General features: G+C 41.0%; 1 protein-coding gene across 1 annotated transcript in view; it reads right to left on the reverse strand.

Annotated features, from left to right (window-relative positions):
* The window catches only part of LOC135220856 (E3 ubiquitin-protein transferase MAEA-like), a 213,275-nt gene that overhangs the window by 175,669 nt on the left and 19,205 nt on the right, over positions 1–18,401 (reverse strand). The window contains 1 exon segment of the mRNA XM_064258420.1: positions 7,644–7,694. Within this exon segment, the coding sequence (XP_064114490.1) occupies positions 7,644–7,694 (51 nt within the window).

Here is an 18,401-nt window from a genome sequence, read left to right on the forward strand (position 1 = left end):
TTTCATAATATAACTAATATTGTAATAATTACTTGAACAGTTGAATTAGCCCTGGTCACTGACCAGCCCGAACTACATCCCAATTAATTTACCCACAAAGTGGGTATTTTAACTGTCAGCATTACCAATGCTGCAGGTAAAATCTTGTCATTTAGTTACCCGGGGTACTGTTGGCAACACTGCTGCAAATACCGGTTGCCAGGTCATGGAACCCCCATTTGAGTCACTCACTATCAAAACTAAAGCAGGGAAGAGGGTGGGAATCATTCAGGTGTTCAGGTAAGTATTACAATACACATTAGTTTTATTATGAAAACTTCATATTGCAATACACTCCCTGAACACCTGAATTAGCCCAACTAACAAAATTTTAATGGAGGTGGGATAAATCTAATTCAACGCGACCTGTCAATAGAACCTAAGCAGGTAACTCCTTATCAACTCACTGTGTAAACGTATGTGTCCTCACCTAGATGTCACACTTGGTAGGTGAGGATGCTTGCAGAGAGAGTACCTTAACATCTGTCTCGTGTCTAAGGTACTGTCTGGGTCAGAAGTGCCTCCCATGTGGTATTCTATATCTCTCATGTATGGAGGGGAAAATGAAGGCCCCCATGTGGCTATCTAGCCTCTTATGTCTGGAGGAGAAGATGAGTGAGAAAGACCTTCGAGTTCTCTACTGCTCACTGACACAGATGACTGTGCAGAAGAAGTTGAAGATATTCCAACATGACCATCATGATCTGCCTAACCTCAAAGACTAAGAAAAAATACACTCAATATGAACCCCTCACCAACAGAGACACATAAGTTCATTTAGGCTACCACTGATTACTTAAATTTCTAACACCCTAATGATACCAGGATAATTATAAAGTTGAGTTGCCCTCAACAAAAGGACCCAGCAAGTAACCATTCTCTGAAGAAAACTGAAAATCACTAAGGTGGAGCGCCGTGAAAACCGACACTGACTCCCAAGTAGCCGCCTCCAAGATTGCCAACACTGAAAATTCCTCCAGATAGTCGAAGGAGTAGCCATCCCAGATACTATGCACCCTTGGACAAGGTAAAAATTCCTCAGTACGTGACACACAAACTTTGAGAGCTCGAACTAGACACAGCAGCATTTGAGATCTGTCACCTGCTATACAATCATCCAATGATGTGGCTGCGACTCTACTTATGACGACGAAGACACACAATTTACCATCAAGGAGACATCCTAATCTCTAAAAAGACTGTTGCAGAGTGCAAAATGTGCCCTCAACAGAGCCCTTTATGAATGTCCAGACGAAATATTAGTCTGGTATGGCAACCCCATCGAAACCAAAGTGATGAGGTTGTCAAACAGTTCAGAATTGGAAGGAGTATAACCACCATGTTTGGGAAAACCCCATCAACTCAGACAACATCCACACAGAATGGGACAAGGCCTCCAACTGGCTGCAAAAGGTGTCTTCCAAATGTAAGCCTCATGATATGTAACCCCTACCAAATGAATTGATGAAGGCACCCAAGAGAGAAGAGCCTAAACAGATTCGCTGAGTGGACACCAGCAGAAGGGTTACCCGCTTTTTCACAAAACCCCTTCCGATTAGGAAGCAAGGTTGACTCCTGTCTACCCAACACAATAAGAGTCCATGTCCCCCAAAGCCTGCTTGACTCAGACAATCCAAACCAGCTTACTTGATGTTTGAGAGAAATACTGATTTAGTTGTATACATTTCAAACATTGCTTGATATGGTTGTGTAGGTTCCTCAGGAGCCTTGGACTGTGGATATAAAAAATGGATAGTCCACCATTCACTTATACTCGCTTGCATTTGCTGGAAAAAAACATCTGATACTGGCTCCTCTTCTCTAATAGAGCATTCTCTGTCAGACTGGTCCGACTGACTGGAACAAGAAAAAGAGAAAGGCTGACCATCCAAAAGAGCTGCACCCAATGACCCGGACTCGCTACACCTAGATGCGCAAGTCTAACACCTGACCCCATCATACCCGAGCCAACTGCACATTGTTGCGCAAACCCAGTACCAACTAAAGACGATGACAAAACTCCCGAGCCAATCGCATTTAACTGCTCTGCCTCAGTTATAAGATAAAGAAATGAAAGGGAGTTGGGTTAAATGTAAAGTAGAAATATTGTATTATATGTAATTTAGAAACATCTGTAATTTTTGGGGGTTACTTTGTTGCAGAAAAGGGATAATAGACATGTATTAAAATAAAAATTTTAAAGTAACAAAGTAAAGTTAAACTAAACAATGAATAAAGTAAACAAGGAAATAAAGCTTTGCACCTCATAAACAGTGTAGTGTGCCCACAACTATTTGTGGAGTGAGCGCTTAGGAACCAGGAACTACACTCTGAGTAATTACCAGAGCACCTACTACTGATGTTGGAGCGGTGGAGAACATACCAATTGGTACAGTGCTCAAAGGTACAACTGAGGACAAGCTACCCTAGTGAAGGGAAAGTCTGAGGACACAACCTGTAATGATACAGTAAATGATGGCGCAGATGAATCGCCAACTGCTCTAGCACCCGCAAGAACCGCGGAGGACAAATTACGTCTCAAACCCAGACCAGCAACATGAGAACTACAGGACCCGTGGAAGGTGCTAAGAAGACAACCCTGCCAAAAGTACACCTTCCCTCAACCCTGAAGAGAGAGAGTGGGAGCCGCTGAAATCCCCACATTACAGGATTGAACCGATGAAAATTCTTTGCTCTGCTGTGTTAATGGCAAAGAAACAGGATGAGCAAGAGAAGACTCCGAAGCGACCTCCGATAAAGAAGATTGTGTAAAGACATTAGAAGAAATTTTAGAAGAAATTAGGGGAAAGGAAACTCAGAAGCAGCAGAAGAGGCCATAGTTTTTTGGAGACGCAAACTAGACCAACTCCGTTCCCCCTTGATAATTTTGACAAACATCATTAGCAAACTCAGAGGAATTCTTCAAGACATAATCATGAATACAGGCAGTATTCAAGTTACAATAATTCAATTTTACGTTGGGTTAGCAATTAATATTGGTATGACAATATTTTGAAAATACGTATTTCTAAATTTCACGCGCAGCAGGTGCAGGCAGCAGCGTGCAATCAGGCAGCAAGAGGCCACATTACAATAGTCTAACTTCTTTACCTCCGTATCTTTATACCATCCTTGAAGTTAAATAAGTTTTAAAAAGTTTAAGAGAATGATAAAAGTATTGTCTTAACGTTATACTTGTTGTATAAATGTGTACAACCATGAACAACCAAATGAGAAACCACTTTTTGTTTGCTAATACAACCAAATCCTATAACAATAACATCTGTTTTACTTGTATTTCAACCATCGCACGACAATAAACACTTACAGTAGGTATGTTATAAATGATGTTATGTAGAATAGAACTGATATAATCTATGTAATAACTTTACTTGCTATGAGATCATCATGGCAATATACTTATAAATTTAAATGCATATGTAGGGTGAAGCTGGTAAAGTAATAATCAGGCTGCTAATGACTAATATAGTGCATCGGCAACATGGGTAAAACTCCCAAACTTTGATATGAATTCAAACACAGCAGTGGTAAAAATGAGAGAAAATCTAATCAAAACTACTAGCATGAAAGAGCTCATTGACAGTTGTTCTCACACCTATAGAGATAAATAACATATAAATTGTATTACCGATGAAAAAGAGTGAAAACGAACAGAATCACTGGATTTTACCTAATAAATTAAAAAAAAAAATTAGTTCACAACGAGACGTATTAGTTAAATTTCGACTTGAAAAACACGCTGTACACGTATAACGAAAAATTACTTTGTTCCATATAAGTAAAGTATATAGATATTCATTTATGCTAACTAGGAACAAGAACATTTTCTGAGAACAAGGTGATTACAATAAAGGTGGTTGCATCTGGAGCGAAGGAAACTGACTAGTTGGCATCTCTTGCCTGCCTAGGCCATGCCCCCTTTACAAAGGGCTCTGCATGTATGGCAAGCTTGTTGTAATGATATTTTAATTGAAATGTAATCAATTACACATTTTTAAGGTAATTGTAAGTGTAAACCTTTATTTCTATTTAATATTAATTTCAGTTGTAATTGTAATTTGATAATACGACCCTAATTGACATAAAGCATAATGTAATTACTACAAGCCCGACTGACAGAAATTCACCTGGTAAACAGATGATGACATACGACAGATATTACATCACCTGCAGGAATTGGAATATTTCAGGAAAGTAATGAAACTAACAAATTTCTTTATGATTTTCTAATTTATGTGGCACAAGACACCATAAGTTAGCTATGTTAAAATGTAAACTTAGTTAAAAAGACCACCTTCCTGCCTTGACTACTACAAGAAAACAAGCATGGTATTAGTGGGGAGAGTTTGGTTACGTCAGTCATAGCTAGCCAATCAGGGCAAAGAAGCGCTATGTGGATGATGCTACCTTTCTCTCTAGATAATTTGGCTGAGAATCGAGTTAAATATGGTGAAGTAAACTCTTATTCCCCATCAGCTGATTTCCAAATTAAAAATTTGGCCACTATGTTAGTATTTATAATACGACAATATCAGGATGCATAAAATATCATTGGATACAGCAAAGTAAAAAAAAAAAATGTGGAAAAAATGCATATTTATTACATTTATATTATATAATTATATGTAGCTCTCAGCAAGCCTACACCGTTCAACAATGCTGAAGTTGGACCGAATCTGATTCTCATTTCTTGTTCAATTTTATTTTGTACTGAATTATTACACAATCCGATTCTTGTTTCGTGTTCAATTTCTCCTGTACTGAATTATCAAAAGTCAGAATGCATTGAACCTCCAGGATTAGCCAATACCTATTAATAATTACTATATGTATATGTAGTACAGGCAGTCCCCGGGGTATGACGGGGGTTCCATTCTTGAGACGCACCATAACCTGAAAATTGTTGTAAGCCGGAACATCGTCAAAAATCCTAAGAAAACCTTACTTTTAATGCTTTGGGTGCATTCAAAACTGTAAACTGCAGTCTTATTGCATTTTTCATAAAAAAACCTTCAAATATTAATTATTTTGCATTTTTGGTGTCACATTTCTTCTGCCAGATCAGCGTTGCATAGAGTATACTTTAAGCTAGGCTTCTGTATATGCATATGATATATCATACTGCACACTAGGCTACCTGTTGTTTATTCAGTTTCTCTTTGTACTCAATTATCATGCATATACGATATATCATACTGCTCACTAGGCTACCCTGTTGTTAATGTTTTTCAATTTCTCTTTGTACTGAATTATCATAAGTCAATATGCATGGAACTGAGAGGATTAGCTGATATTAATAATTACCATACCGTATATGCATAGAGTCAAATTGAAAACCTGATCACCAGAATTACCACCACGACAAGATGAACCATATTTGTAAGGGGGTGGCCTCGCATCTATTTATTAATGAGGCACCAGGTTGGTTCTTTTGATCTGCATCGCAGATATTTGTTGGTAAACACCACTCCTTCTTAGTTAAGTCTCATTGACTATGATGATATTTTCTAAGTCCCTTTCAATACATAGCTTCTTTCTGGTATGGAGGTGAAGGCGTTGAAACTCATAATATAAAATATAAGTTATATTTAACAAGCTGCATCACTGGATAGCTGCAAGAAAGTTTGATAGGTCTTCAAGCTAAGAGGAAGAGGTGAAGTATGAGATACAATTCTGTTTACAAAATCATAGAGCAAACACTGGCTCAATATGCATACATACAGACGGACATATGAAACTAGGAAGTCACGTAGACCACAGAGCCTTGTGAGAACATCAACATGTTTTCTCAGAGGAGGCATTGTTGACGTTAAATTCAGCAACGTTAATGATGACTCCAGGTGTCCACACACCAGGACGCTTATTCAAAGTAATGCCAAAGCAACGTCAATGCTTCGTCAACGCTTCGTCAAACTTCAACAAACTCCTACATGACCCCTTGGTCACTGGGATATTTCTCAACTCGTACATTACACTATAGAATGTCAAACTACATTCTTTATTATATGTAAACCTTACATATTCATCAACATAAGGAAAAAGAACCTTCGAAGAAGAAGGAGCACTATCCAACACTTCAGAACCAAACAAATCCAAAACCACATCCAAGTGACCAACCACGGACTTAGAAACCTGTTGCAAAGAACTCGAAGCAGGAAATAAAACCGAACATGGTTCCAAAGACGAAACGTTCACACTAGAAACCACAACAGAATCCAAACCCGAAGAAACCTGCACTTCACTTCCTGAACACTACGTAACCTATCCCAACTCGTCTGTATCTAACTTAACTTTACATCAACCTCAGAACTTATACCTTGAGGGGGAAGGGGGAAATCTATTGCCAAGACTGCCTGCTCCACACCGGGAGACGGAAGCTGGCAGAACCTACTTTTGAGGCTTGCAGCTCTCCATACCCCCACCACCCATTAGGACTGGTTCTAGAACATGCAGGGAGGTTGAAAAAAGAATGATTAGAAATAACTATACTACTACCACTATCTCTATTCTCAGTTAACTTATTCATCAGGCTAGAAAATAGGCTAAACATACTAGATGATAACATGCCCTCTAACTTCTTGAATAACTCTGACTCTAATTCTTACTTGTCTACTGATTGTACCCGTACTGCTGATCCTGATCTGCGGTTCTTCTTCGAGGCTAAGGATTTTCAGTGTTTCATATAATTCCCCATTTGATTTACTGACCAAGACATACACTCGTCACATCTCTTGACTGATATTACACTGAACCTTCCTACATAAAATACAGAGAGAATGTCAGTCATGTTTGAGGGTACTCATCCCACACTAGCAGGATGTGCAAACTGATGAGCACCAATATCTCCAGCAGTAGAAGGCTCGATCGTTGAAGCTGAAGACGAAATGGAAGCAGAGGCATTAGCAGACAACGATGTTTTATCTTCTAACTTATCCTTAGCGAGTCCAAAGTATCGATCCAAAGTCAAAATCAGGAGAGAGCTTCCAAAATCCAGTCAATAAAGTATAGATCCAGGTGAAAATTAGTTAATAATAGACCAAAGTCATAATCTGATATACAAAATTCAAAACCTCTTTAAATAGGGGTTGGGCTAAATGACCAAAAGTTCACTTGATGTGGGACCAATCCGCACAGCACGGCAAACAAATAACAATTAAAGGTTCTAGGCCCTGGCGACCAGTATTTGCAGCAGTATTAACAATGGTACCTCAAGTAAATAATTGACAAGATTTTACCTGCAGCATTGGTAATGCTGACAGTTAAAATACCCACTTTGTGGGTAAATGAATGGGGATGTAGTTTGGGCTGGTCAGTGACCGGGGATAATTCAGGTGTTCAGGGAGTGTATTGCAATATAAAAATTCATACAGTATATAAAGATCAAAATGTTTGGAACCAAGTTTTTGAGTAAATGATCTTTTCAAGTATGTTCAAATTTTAACAATGAAGACTATGTTGTACATAATTTACCAAATTGTTTAGTATCAAATCTTCTCAGTAAATTACATTTGAATGTATGTTTAAATGTTAACTATATTATTATCCAAAATGCTGCAAAAATACAGAAAACTTATTTGACAAACCTTGAGTGTCGGATGTTCAATGGATGTCACATCTGCCATGGTGACAAGCCTCTGAAAAGGTGCAATTTCTGTAATCATCCCGGAAGCTGGTATCATATGCTGTACACACAGATAGTTTATTTTTCACTCGAGATAGGCTCCGAGCTTTTGATATGAAATGCTAAAGTAGTATATTTCTACTGAACAAAGTGTAACAAATCATATTAACATGTTTTGCACCATGGCATTTACATTGTCAGTGATCAACAAGGTATGCAACGAGATGGCGAGTTTATTAAACTGCATGGCTATACTTGACATCAATTGGGGTGAATCCTTTCTTTCTCCTCATTTTTTTGGAAGAGGTTAGCATTGATGAGGTAGGCATGCAAGAGAACAAGGGCTCAAATAAGACATTGGTAAGGTGCCTGAAATTTTCAGATGAATAATACAGATCTCATTAAGTAAACGCGAAAAGAAATTGAGTCACTGGTTATGATTTCTGAAATTGTTTTCAAAGGTTCTAATTTATGATGGTGAGATAAGCAAAATAACCAACTTTCAAATGTACAATAGTACATTTTGTAAATACAATACAGTTAAAGCCTTTGATAAACTTATTCTAGTTCTAATAATATCCATAAAATTACATTTTTATAATAAAATAGGGTTTCACATATACTTACCAAGCAATTACATAGCTGTTGAAACTCAAATCATTTGGCGGTGGTGCCACTGTCGTCATTACAATAGAAAGAACCATCCCACTTTCAAGAACACCCGGTACTGCTTAGCTAACTGTCATCAATTCGTTGAGCCACAACGTCCATCTGTGGGGAGGGAGGGAGGGCTCTGATTATGTAATTGTTTGGTAGGTATATGTGAAACCTTATTTTATTACAAAATTATAATTTTCACATAAGTGACTCACCAAACAATTACATAGCTGATTCCACATTCCAAGGAAGGTGGGCAAATAGACACCTATTGTTTCCAACCTTAAATAAGTTATTGGTTAAAAGAACAATAATATGCTCACATTACATAATGTTTGCAGTACCTTACCTAGTGAGAAAGCAGCTACAGCTGGATACTGCCTCTGGCTGGCACTCACATCACCTTGATGGTAAAGGTGGACAGCTTCCTTGTGTCTCTTAAAAATGGTAAATAATCCACTACTATTCGCATTACAGAGGTCATAGAAGAGATGTGACTGTCTGCAGTATCTTCTAAAAATACTCCACTTCAACTGGTACACTTTGCAAGATGATCATCTCCTACATCTTGCGATAGCTTCTGCCACTCTTCGAGAAAAACCTTTCGCTCTGAAAAGACTCCTGACAGTCTGAACCCTGTCAGGGCCAGAGTGGGCAATCCTTGAAGTTGTTTGAGAAGACATCGACATTGCGGAAGAAGTCTGGGGAAGTCCACAAAGAGATTGAGGAGGACAGGGAACCATTCCTTCCTGGGCCAGAATGGAGCTATGACAGTTATGGACATGTTCCAATGAGACTGAAATTTGTTGATGACCTCTTTTATGAAGCTGAAAGGGGAAAAAAAACATACAAGCATATATGTCGAGACCTGACCAGTCCACAAGCATTGCATCTGTTCTTCACGCCTGATGGTCCGGAACAGGTGAACAGAAGATTGGTAGAAGATTGTTCTGGGAGGTGGCAAAAAGGTCTATGGATGGTTGGCCCCCATTTTTCCACAGGTCTTGGAAAACTTTCACATTCAAAGTCCACTCTGTAGGAAGAACTTGGTTGAAGCAACTCTGCTTGTCTGCCAAGACATTCACTTTTCCTTGGACAAACCTTGGAAAGATTGATTTTATGTCCGTTTGCCCAAAAAAGATTTTCGGCCACCTTGTTGAGAGAAAGAGTGACCCCCTCTCTGTTTGCGGACAAACGACAGGGCCGTGGTATTGTCAGAGTAAATTGCTGCATTTCTTCCAGACTAAAAGAGTGAAGGCTTGTAGTCCTAGGAAAATTGCCTTCAATTCCTTCATGATTATGTGGAGTGAGTGTCTTCTCTCGTCCACATTCCTGAAAGTCTCTTGCCCTCCAAGAGAGCTCTCCAGTTTCTGTTCGATGCGTCAGAGAAAAACTTAAGTCCAGGTTCAGAATGACTAGTGAGATCCCTTCTTGAAGACTCTCCAGCGAAAGTCACCAATGAAGATCTGACTTTATTTCCTGTCAGGGGAAAGACAAATGAATTCAGTTGAGTCTTTTGATTCCAATTTGCCTTCAGAATGAATTGGAAAGATCTCAAATGGAGACGTCCCAAAGTTATGAAACTCTCCACCAATGTTAGAGTTCCGAGGAGACTCATCCAGTCTAGAGCTGAGCAAGATAGGCAAATCAAGAACCTTTCTACCTTCTTTATACATGACTCTATTCTCTTTGGGAAGAAAACCCAGAAAGGCTAAAGTCGAGAATCATCCCTAAATAGAGCATCTTCTGAGTCGGAGACAACTACAATTTCTTCTGGTTTATCTTTATACCTAACTTGACTTGGATCTTAGGAGCCAGTAATCTAAATAGAGATTCCCATCAAATGTAGCCATTTTCCCTGGGAGCAAGGATTCTAGTAAATACTTTAGGTCTGTAGACAGACCTAAACTTAGGGCTCTAAATTGAAAAATTCTCCCTTTGAAAACCCTCAGAAACTTCTTGGACTCTTCTGAATAGGAACTTGGAAGAATGCATCCTCCATGTTGAAAGTCACCATCCAGTCGCCTGGCTGGAGAGCTGACATAAGAGAACGGCTGGTTTCCACAACAAGTCTCCAGCCCCCCAATGCCTTAGGGACTACAAAAAAACCTGGTGTAAAGCCCTACAGAGTCAGAGTCTTTTACCTCTTCTATGGCTTGTTTCGTGATCAGAGCTTCTACTTCTTTGGCTAAAGCCAAAGCTCTCTCTGATCCCTCTGAGTACACTGTCAATGAGATGGGAGCATTGGACAGCGGTGGAACTTTTTGAAAGGGGATTGAATAACCCTCTCGGAGAACTTCCACAACCCACAGCTCTGCTCCTCTCTGGCTCCATTCCTCCCAGAAGGAATGGAGTCTCGCTCCTACTGATGTGTGAAAAACATTCGGATTACTTGGAAGTTGACTTGAAAGAGGACCTCTTGGTTGACTTTGCTGGTGCTTGTAAGTAGGTCTTTCCCTTCCCAAAAAGGATGCTTCTGCAGAGGGATAACTAAGCTCCTGTAGGGGGAGTCTCCTTCGGGCACCTCGTCGACTGTGCCAAATGATCATTAGTTGATTTCTTCTCAAAGTCCGACAGCACCTGTTGGACCATCTCCCCCAGGAAAAGGTGCGACTTATTTAAGGGAGAGAACGGTGAGGCTGACTTCTGGGCTGTCGTTACTCCCCGAGAAGTGAAAGAATACCACAATTCCATTTTCTTAAGCACACCCATGGTAAAATGGGAAGCTAGTTCTCGTGATCCATCCCTCACCGCCTTGTCTGCAGAGGACAAGACGTTCAGCCAGTCTGACATGAACTGTTCCTTAAAGGCCTGGCAAAATAGGCCAATCCAGGAAGCTAAATACCTCCATCACCTTGAACAGGTTCTTCACAAAATGGTCAAAGTCCAAAGTCGAAAACATTACTTTGGATGAAGCGAATGCTGACGTTCTGTTCGCATCTACTAGACCAGAGAAGTCCCCTTAACCCTTAAACGCCGAAGCGGTAAAAAAAAAAATGTCTCCCGTGTGCCGGAGACGTTTCAGAGTGAACGCCGAAGCGGAAAAAATATTTTTTTCAAAAAATCATAGCGCGCTTAGTTTTGAAGATTAAGAGTTCATTTTTGGCTCCTTTTTTTTGTCATTGCCTGAAGTTTAGTGTGCAACCATCAGAAATGAAAAAAACTTATTCTCATTATATATATAAATAATGCAATATATGATAGCGCAAAAATGAAATTTCATATATAATTGTATTCAAATCGCGCTGTGCGCAAAACGGTTGAAAGGTAACAAGTTACTTTTTTTTCGTTGTAATGTACAACTAATTGCGATCATTTTGGTATATAACACATTGTAAAACGATAAAAGCAACACAGAGAAAATATTATCACAAAATAATGCATGAATTCGTAACGTGCGGACGTAAAACACATAATTTTTTTTTCAAAAATCACCATAAAATCTAAATATTGTCCCTAAGAGACCTTCCAATTTCTTTCAAAATGAAGACAAATGATTGAATATTACTATACTGTAAGAATATTAGCTTACAAATGCAGTTTTCGACCATATCTGACGAGTTAAAGTTGACCTAATGTCGAATTTTTTTTATATATATTATTTATATGCAATTATTTCGGAAATAAGAAAAGCTACAACTTTTAAATATTTTTAGTTTTATTCTACATGAAATTGCGCACATTTTCATATATAAAACTCTACGAAATGCCTAATATGAAACGGAGAAAATATTCCGAGAATGGGACTTACAAATTTCGGAGATTTGTGGCGGAGAATCCGCGCGCGGAGGGAAGGAAAGTTTTTTTTTTAAAAATTCACCATAAATTTAAATATTGTGCTAAAGACTTCGAATTTGTTTCACAATGAAGATAAATGACTGAATATTACTAGACTGTAAGAGTTTTATCTTACAATTGCGTTTTTCGACCATTTTCGGGTAGAGTCAAATTTGACCGAACGTGGTTTTTTTCCTATTTATTGTGATTTATATGCAAATATTTCGAAAATGAGAAAAGCTACAACCTTCAACTATTTTTTGTTGTATTATACATGAAATTGCGCACATTTTCATATATAAAACGTTATGTAACGGCTAATTTAAAATGGTGCAAACATTACCACAATCGCATGTATGATTATTTTCGGAAGAGTTACCGCGCGGACGTAAGGAAAAAGTTTTTTCATAAATTCACCATAAATCGAAATATTGTGCTAGAGACTTCCAATTAGTTGCAAAATTAAGTTAAATGATTGAATATTACTAAAATATAAGAGTTTTAGCTTACAATTGCGTTTTTCGACCATTTCGGTAGAGTCAAAGTTGACCAAAGGTTGAAATTTTGGCACTTATCGTTATTTATATGAAAATATCTCAAAACTGATAAAAGCTACAATCATGAATATTTTTTTGTTGTATTCTACATAAAAATGCGCACATTTTCATATATAATACTCCATGTAACGGCTAATTTAAAATGGTAAAAAAATTAAGTCAAAGTGACTAAATAATTTCCGACATGTGTCACAGATACTTTTTAGTGCGGCAAGAAAGAAATTCGCGCTTGCGCGCCTGCATAAGGATTGTAAACAAAACAACACCTTGATCCGTGAACTCCCAGCATCCCCCAAGGCGCGTGATTCAAGAGTTTTCGGCTGGTAGGCCTAAAAGTATTTTTCCGCGAATTTTTAAAAAAACTTTTGTATGTCGACGTAAAATACGTCCAGTTGGCACCCGAGAGACAAAAAATGTCGACATAAAATACGTCCAGTCGGCGTTTAAGGGTTAAGAGGAGGCAGACACTGCTAAGGAAGGAACTTCTCCGGTTGCATACAAACGGTACTTCTTAAGAAGCTTGGAAGGGGAGTATGCGAAAAATGCTTTTCCTAACTCCCGCTTCTTTGCCAACCACTCATTCACCTCCTTTAAAACTTTCTTGGCGGACTGAGAACCGACCTGGGTGAACCACTCGCGACTGTCTTCCTATCCATTACAAAAATTGAAGACGGAGACAATTGAGGACCTGGTTCAAAGAAATCTGAGTGTAGTTGACTAACAAATACTTCAAGAGACTTGAATAAGCTGACGATTTCAAGTCTTGGTCCTCTTCCTCCTATTCTTCTGACGACACAGGTGACAGACCAATGTCCTCCCCTTCTAAGAGCAGTTGCCTTCTTCAGAAAATCCATAAGTTCTTAAGCTGTTGCCTATGAGGTCCCAGAGACCAATTATTTTGTGGAGTCCAGGGCATAGACGTTGAGGCTGTGGCAGTCGAACGACTCTTCTTACTCGATGATCAACTGGCAGGCAAGGCAACTTGCGTAGGTAGGTGGAAGCGAAGGAGTAGAAACTCCTTTCAAAGAGCGTTGAAGGGAGTCAACAGCACGAGAGCAAGTACACTGATCCGAGCGCTTTGGCGCCAGAAAATATGTTGCCAGAATGATCCTGATTCTGATGACAAACGGCCTGAATCCTGAATAAACTGATCAGTTGCTACACAACAAGATGGTTGTGGACTCCTAAGCTCCTTCGACTTCTTCACTGGAGGAGTCAAACACTCCGCAAACGAGGCATGTCTCTTCAGCAGGCAAGAGACCACAACACGAGAGGTTGTTGCTTTTCAGGTAACAACACTTCTGAGTCGGATGAAAACTGCAACACAATCTATGCTTTTCGGATGGCGTTTAGCCAAAGCCCTCATGTAAATAGGCTCGACAGAGTCGTTGACTGCCCGTGGGAAACCCCCTCCAGTCTCCCTTCAACCTCCAGTATGTCTTCTCCCGAGTTCGGGGGAGTGGGACAGTTGTGCCTTCTCAGGCACAACACTGACACTTCACTATTCTGGGCACTGGTTGACTGCTCAACGAAAGCACAAAATGACATTGCCAACTAAAAGCACAAAATGACATTGCCAACTAAAAGCACAAAATGACATTGCCAAATCCATTACAGATTTGGCCAAAAATTCAAATTTCTTGTCCATTTTGGACTCTAAGCTCGCAATAGTGTCAAGATTGGAAGCATGGGCTACTTGAACTGGAGTAAGTGGTAAAGAAGTAAGAGGGCTAATGATAGGAGAGATGTTAGATAAAAGAGGGAAAGATAAAGCATACTTCTTTGCCTCTAAAGGCAAAGGAGTTGCCTCAATAATACTAGATTTACTCTTGCCTTTCTCTTCCTATTCTTTTCCATCTTCTCCAAACATGACTTAAAGTTCTTCCAAGCCTGATCACCTAGACTCTGACACAGCACAAGTTAAATCTTTATCACATTCCTGCCCCCTACACTTCACGCACTCGGAGTCCAGATCATAACACAACTCAGGCATCTGGTTTTGCAGTCATTGCTGCAACACCTAGCTGCTGATGAACTAGAGTCTGGCATGCAAAAACTGAATCTTAATTAACTAAACTAAATGAAAAGTTAAAAAAGCAGCTAAGAATAACAACCACCATAAAAGTACTTCACCTAATATGTAGATGAACTAGAAAGGCGATGAAAAACGACTGCAAGAACCACAGATGTTACTCTGTGTACAACAGAAAACAAACTGATGACAGTTAGCTCAGCAGTACAGGGTGTTCCCAAAAGTGGGTGGGTCCCTTCTCACCTAAACTAATGACGGCAGCGGCAAATAATATGATATTGTAATGATACAATTAAGTTTGTTCATACTTACCTGGCAGATATATATATAGCTGATAATTTCCGACGACCGACAGAATTTAAAACTTACGACACACGCTGGGAGGCGGGTATCAGGAACCATTCCCATTTTCTATTCATAATTTTTATTTCCACTGTCTCCTGAGGGGAGGTGGGCGGGTAATTAATTATATATATCTGCCAGGTAAGTATGAACAAACTTAATTGTATCATTACAATATCATTTTGTTCATGCAACTTACCTGTCAGATATATATATAGCTGAATCCCACCTTTGGTGGTGAGAGAGACAGAATAGAGGATTTAGGAAACACATATATGCAGATATTTGATATCTTGGTTCCTTACCTGTTAGCATAGCTGGCTTCGTGATTACTCGCCACGTAAGTCTGCTTGTGCTACTAGAGTTGCCAGCAAGGTAGAGACCTATGAAGCTGGTGCACTCCAGATGATCTGTCAACAGGGGCGAGACCACGACGTGACTAGACCATGGACCATACTAATGAGGGCAACGAGACAAAAATACCACCACCTGGCTTAGTTTACCAAAGGTATCCCACTTAACTAAGCTAATGGAAGGGAGACCCGCCCCAGGCGGTCACCCCACAACCATAAAACACAAGTTTAAAAAACCCCCCTAATCCCTAAAGGATAGGATGAGTGTTACCTCCTGCCCCCAAAACAGTGTCTGCAGCAATGTATGGTCCGAGGGAGAAGCAATTTTCGTATGTCACTTTCACCTACCCGCAGGTAGTGTGAAGCGAACACCGAATTGCTTCTCCAAAATGTGGCATTCAGAATATCTTTGAGCGCCATATTTTTGTGAAACGCTACCGAAGTAGCAATAGCTCTCACCTCGTGAGCTTTCACTTTCAGAAGCTTCAAATCACTATCACTGCACTTATCATGAGCTTCTTAATCGTATTTCTGATGAAGAACGCCAGTGCGTTTTTGCGACATAGGAGATCAGGCTTCCTCACTGAACACCACAAATTGTCAGATGAACCTCTGCAAGCTTTAGTTCTCTGCAGATAGAACTTTAGAGCCCTGACAGGACACAGGAATCTCTCACGTTCATTTTCCCACTATTTCTGACAACCCTTTGATTTCAAAGGTCCTCGGCCACGGGTTGGAAGGATTCTCGTTCTTTGCTAAAAGAAACGTGGGACTTAAAGAACAAATCGCACTACTGTCTGAAAAACCCAATCTGCTTGCTAATGGCCTGAATTTCGCTAACCCTCTTCGCCGTCGGCCAGAGCGGTTAGGAAGATCGTTTTCTTCGTCAGATTCCTGATAGAAACTGAATGAAGCGGTTCGAAGTGACTCGACATCAAATATTTGAGCACCACATCCAAGTTCCACGAGGGTACTTTAGGCTGGATGACCTTCTTAGTCTCGAACGATCTAATGAGATCATGAATGTCTTTATTATTAGTCAAATCGAGTCCTCTGTGCCTGAAGACTACAGAAAGCACGCTCCTGTAGCCTTTAATAGTTGGAACAGCCAACTTCACTTCCTCTCTCAGATAAAGAAGGAAGTCAGCTATCTGGCTCACAGAGGTTGTGGTGGATGGAAATTGCCCTTCTTCCTGCACCAGGATCTGAAGACAGCCCACTTCGATTGGTACAGAGCGATTGAGGAGGGCCTCCTTGCGGTGGCAATCGCCTTCGCCACAGGTCTTGAAAAACCCCTCGCTCTGGCCAACTTCTTGATAGTCTGAACGCAGTCAGACTCAGACGGGGAGGTTTTTGTGGTACCTCTCGAAGTGGGGCTGTCTGAGTAGATCTTTCCTTAAAGGGCAGAGTCCTCGGAAAGTCTACCAGGAAGGACATCACCTCTGTGAACCAGTCGGCTGCCAGCCAGAAGGGGGCGATGAGTGTCATCCTCGCTCCTTCCGATGCCGCGAACTTCCTCATCACTTCCCCGAGGATCTTGAGCGGGGGAAAAGCGTATATGTCTAGACCCGACCAACTCCAAAGTAGGGCGTCTACTGCGACTGCTCCCGGGTCCAGAACTGGGGAGCAATAGAGTTGAAGTCTTTTCGTCCTGGAAGTTGCGAAGACATCCACCTGCGGACAGCCCCACAGGTCCCACAGTGACTGGCAAACCTCTTGGTGAAGGGTCCACTCTGTCGGCAAAAGCTGTCCTCGTCGACTGAGAAGGTCCGCTCGAACATTTTGTACTCCTGACACGAACCTTGTCAGGATAGTGACTTCTTGCGCTTTCGCCCATAAAAGGAGTTCCTTTGCGATGGCAAACAGAGAAGGGCGAGTGAGTTCCCCCTTGATTTCTTAGGTATGCCAGTGCTGTGTGTTGTCCGAGTTGATCTGAATGACTTTGCCGGATACTTCTTCCTGGAAGAACTGAGAGCCAGGTAAATCGCTGACAGCTCTTTCAGATTGATGTGCCAGGACACCTGTTCCCCTCTCCAGGTGCCCGACACTTCTTTCCCCCCCTCCTAGTGTTGCTCCCCAACCCGTGGACGACGCGTCGGAAAACAACACTAGGTCGGGGTTCCGAAGTTTGAGGGAGAGCCCTTCTGCGAGCTTCCGTGGATCTGACCACCAACTTAGGTGATCCTTCACCTCTCTTGTTAAACACAAGATCGCCTCCAGATCTTGTTTGTTCTTCCAACTGTTGGCTAGGAAGAATTGAAGAGGTCTGAGGTGCAGCCTTCCCAGAGAAACAAACTTCTCCAGTGAGGAAATGGTCCCCACCAGCAAAACTTTTCATGCCCAATTCCCTCACCGAGCATGTTTCCTTCCCCCCAGAAAGGTCGCCACTTTTTCCAAGCATTGAAGTTGTCGCCCCTGGGACGGAAAAGCCCGAAAAGCCACTGAGTCCATCTGAATCCCCAGATAGACTAAAGATTGAGAAGGAGTCAAATGCGACTTTTCGAGGTTTACCAGAAGCCCCAGGGACTTCGCTAACGTCATGGTCGTGTGCAGGTCCTCCAGACACCGGTCCCGCGATGAAGCTCGAATAAGCCAGTCGTCTAGGTAGAGAGAGATCCTTATATTCTCCAGATGAAGCAGCCTTGCCACGTTCTTCATCAGAATGGTGAAAACCATCGGCGCTGTGGTCAGACCGAAGCAAAGTGCCCTGAATTGGAATACCTTCCCCTTCAGGACAAATCGCAGGTATTTCCTGATTGGGGATGGATGGGGACGTGAAAATACGCGTCTTGGAGGTCTAGTGAGACCATCCAATCCCCCGGTCTCAAAGCTGACAGCACCGATTGAGGCGTCTCCATCTTGAATTTCTTCTTTATAACGAGGAGATTAGGCTGCTGACATCGAGGACGGGTCGCCACCCCCCCGAATGTTTCGGCACCAGGAACAGACGGTTGTAAAATCCTGGAGATTCCAGGTCGAAGACCTGTTCCACCGCTTGCTTC

The sequence above is a fragment of the Macrobrachium nipponense genome, chromosome 2 (genome assembly GCF_015104395.2).
Source record: "Macrobrachium nipponense isolate FS-2020 chromosome 2, ASM1510439v2, whole genome shotgun sequence".
Classification (NCBI taxonomy): domain Eukaryota; kingdom Metazoa; phylum Arthropoda; class Malacostraca; order Decapoda; family Palaemonidae; genus Macrobrachium; species Macrobrachium nipponense.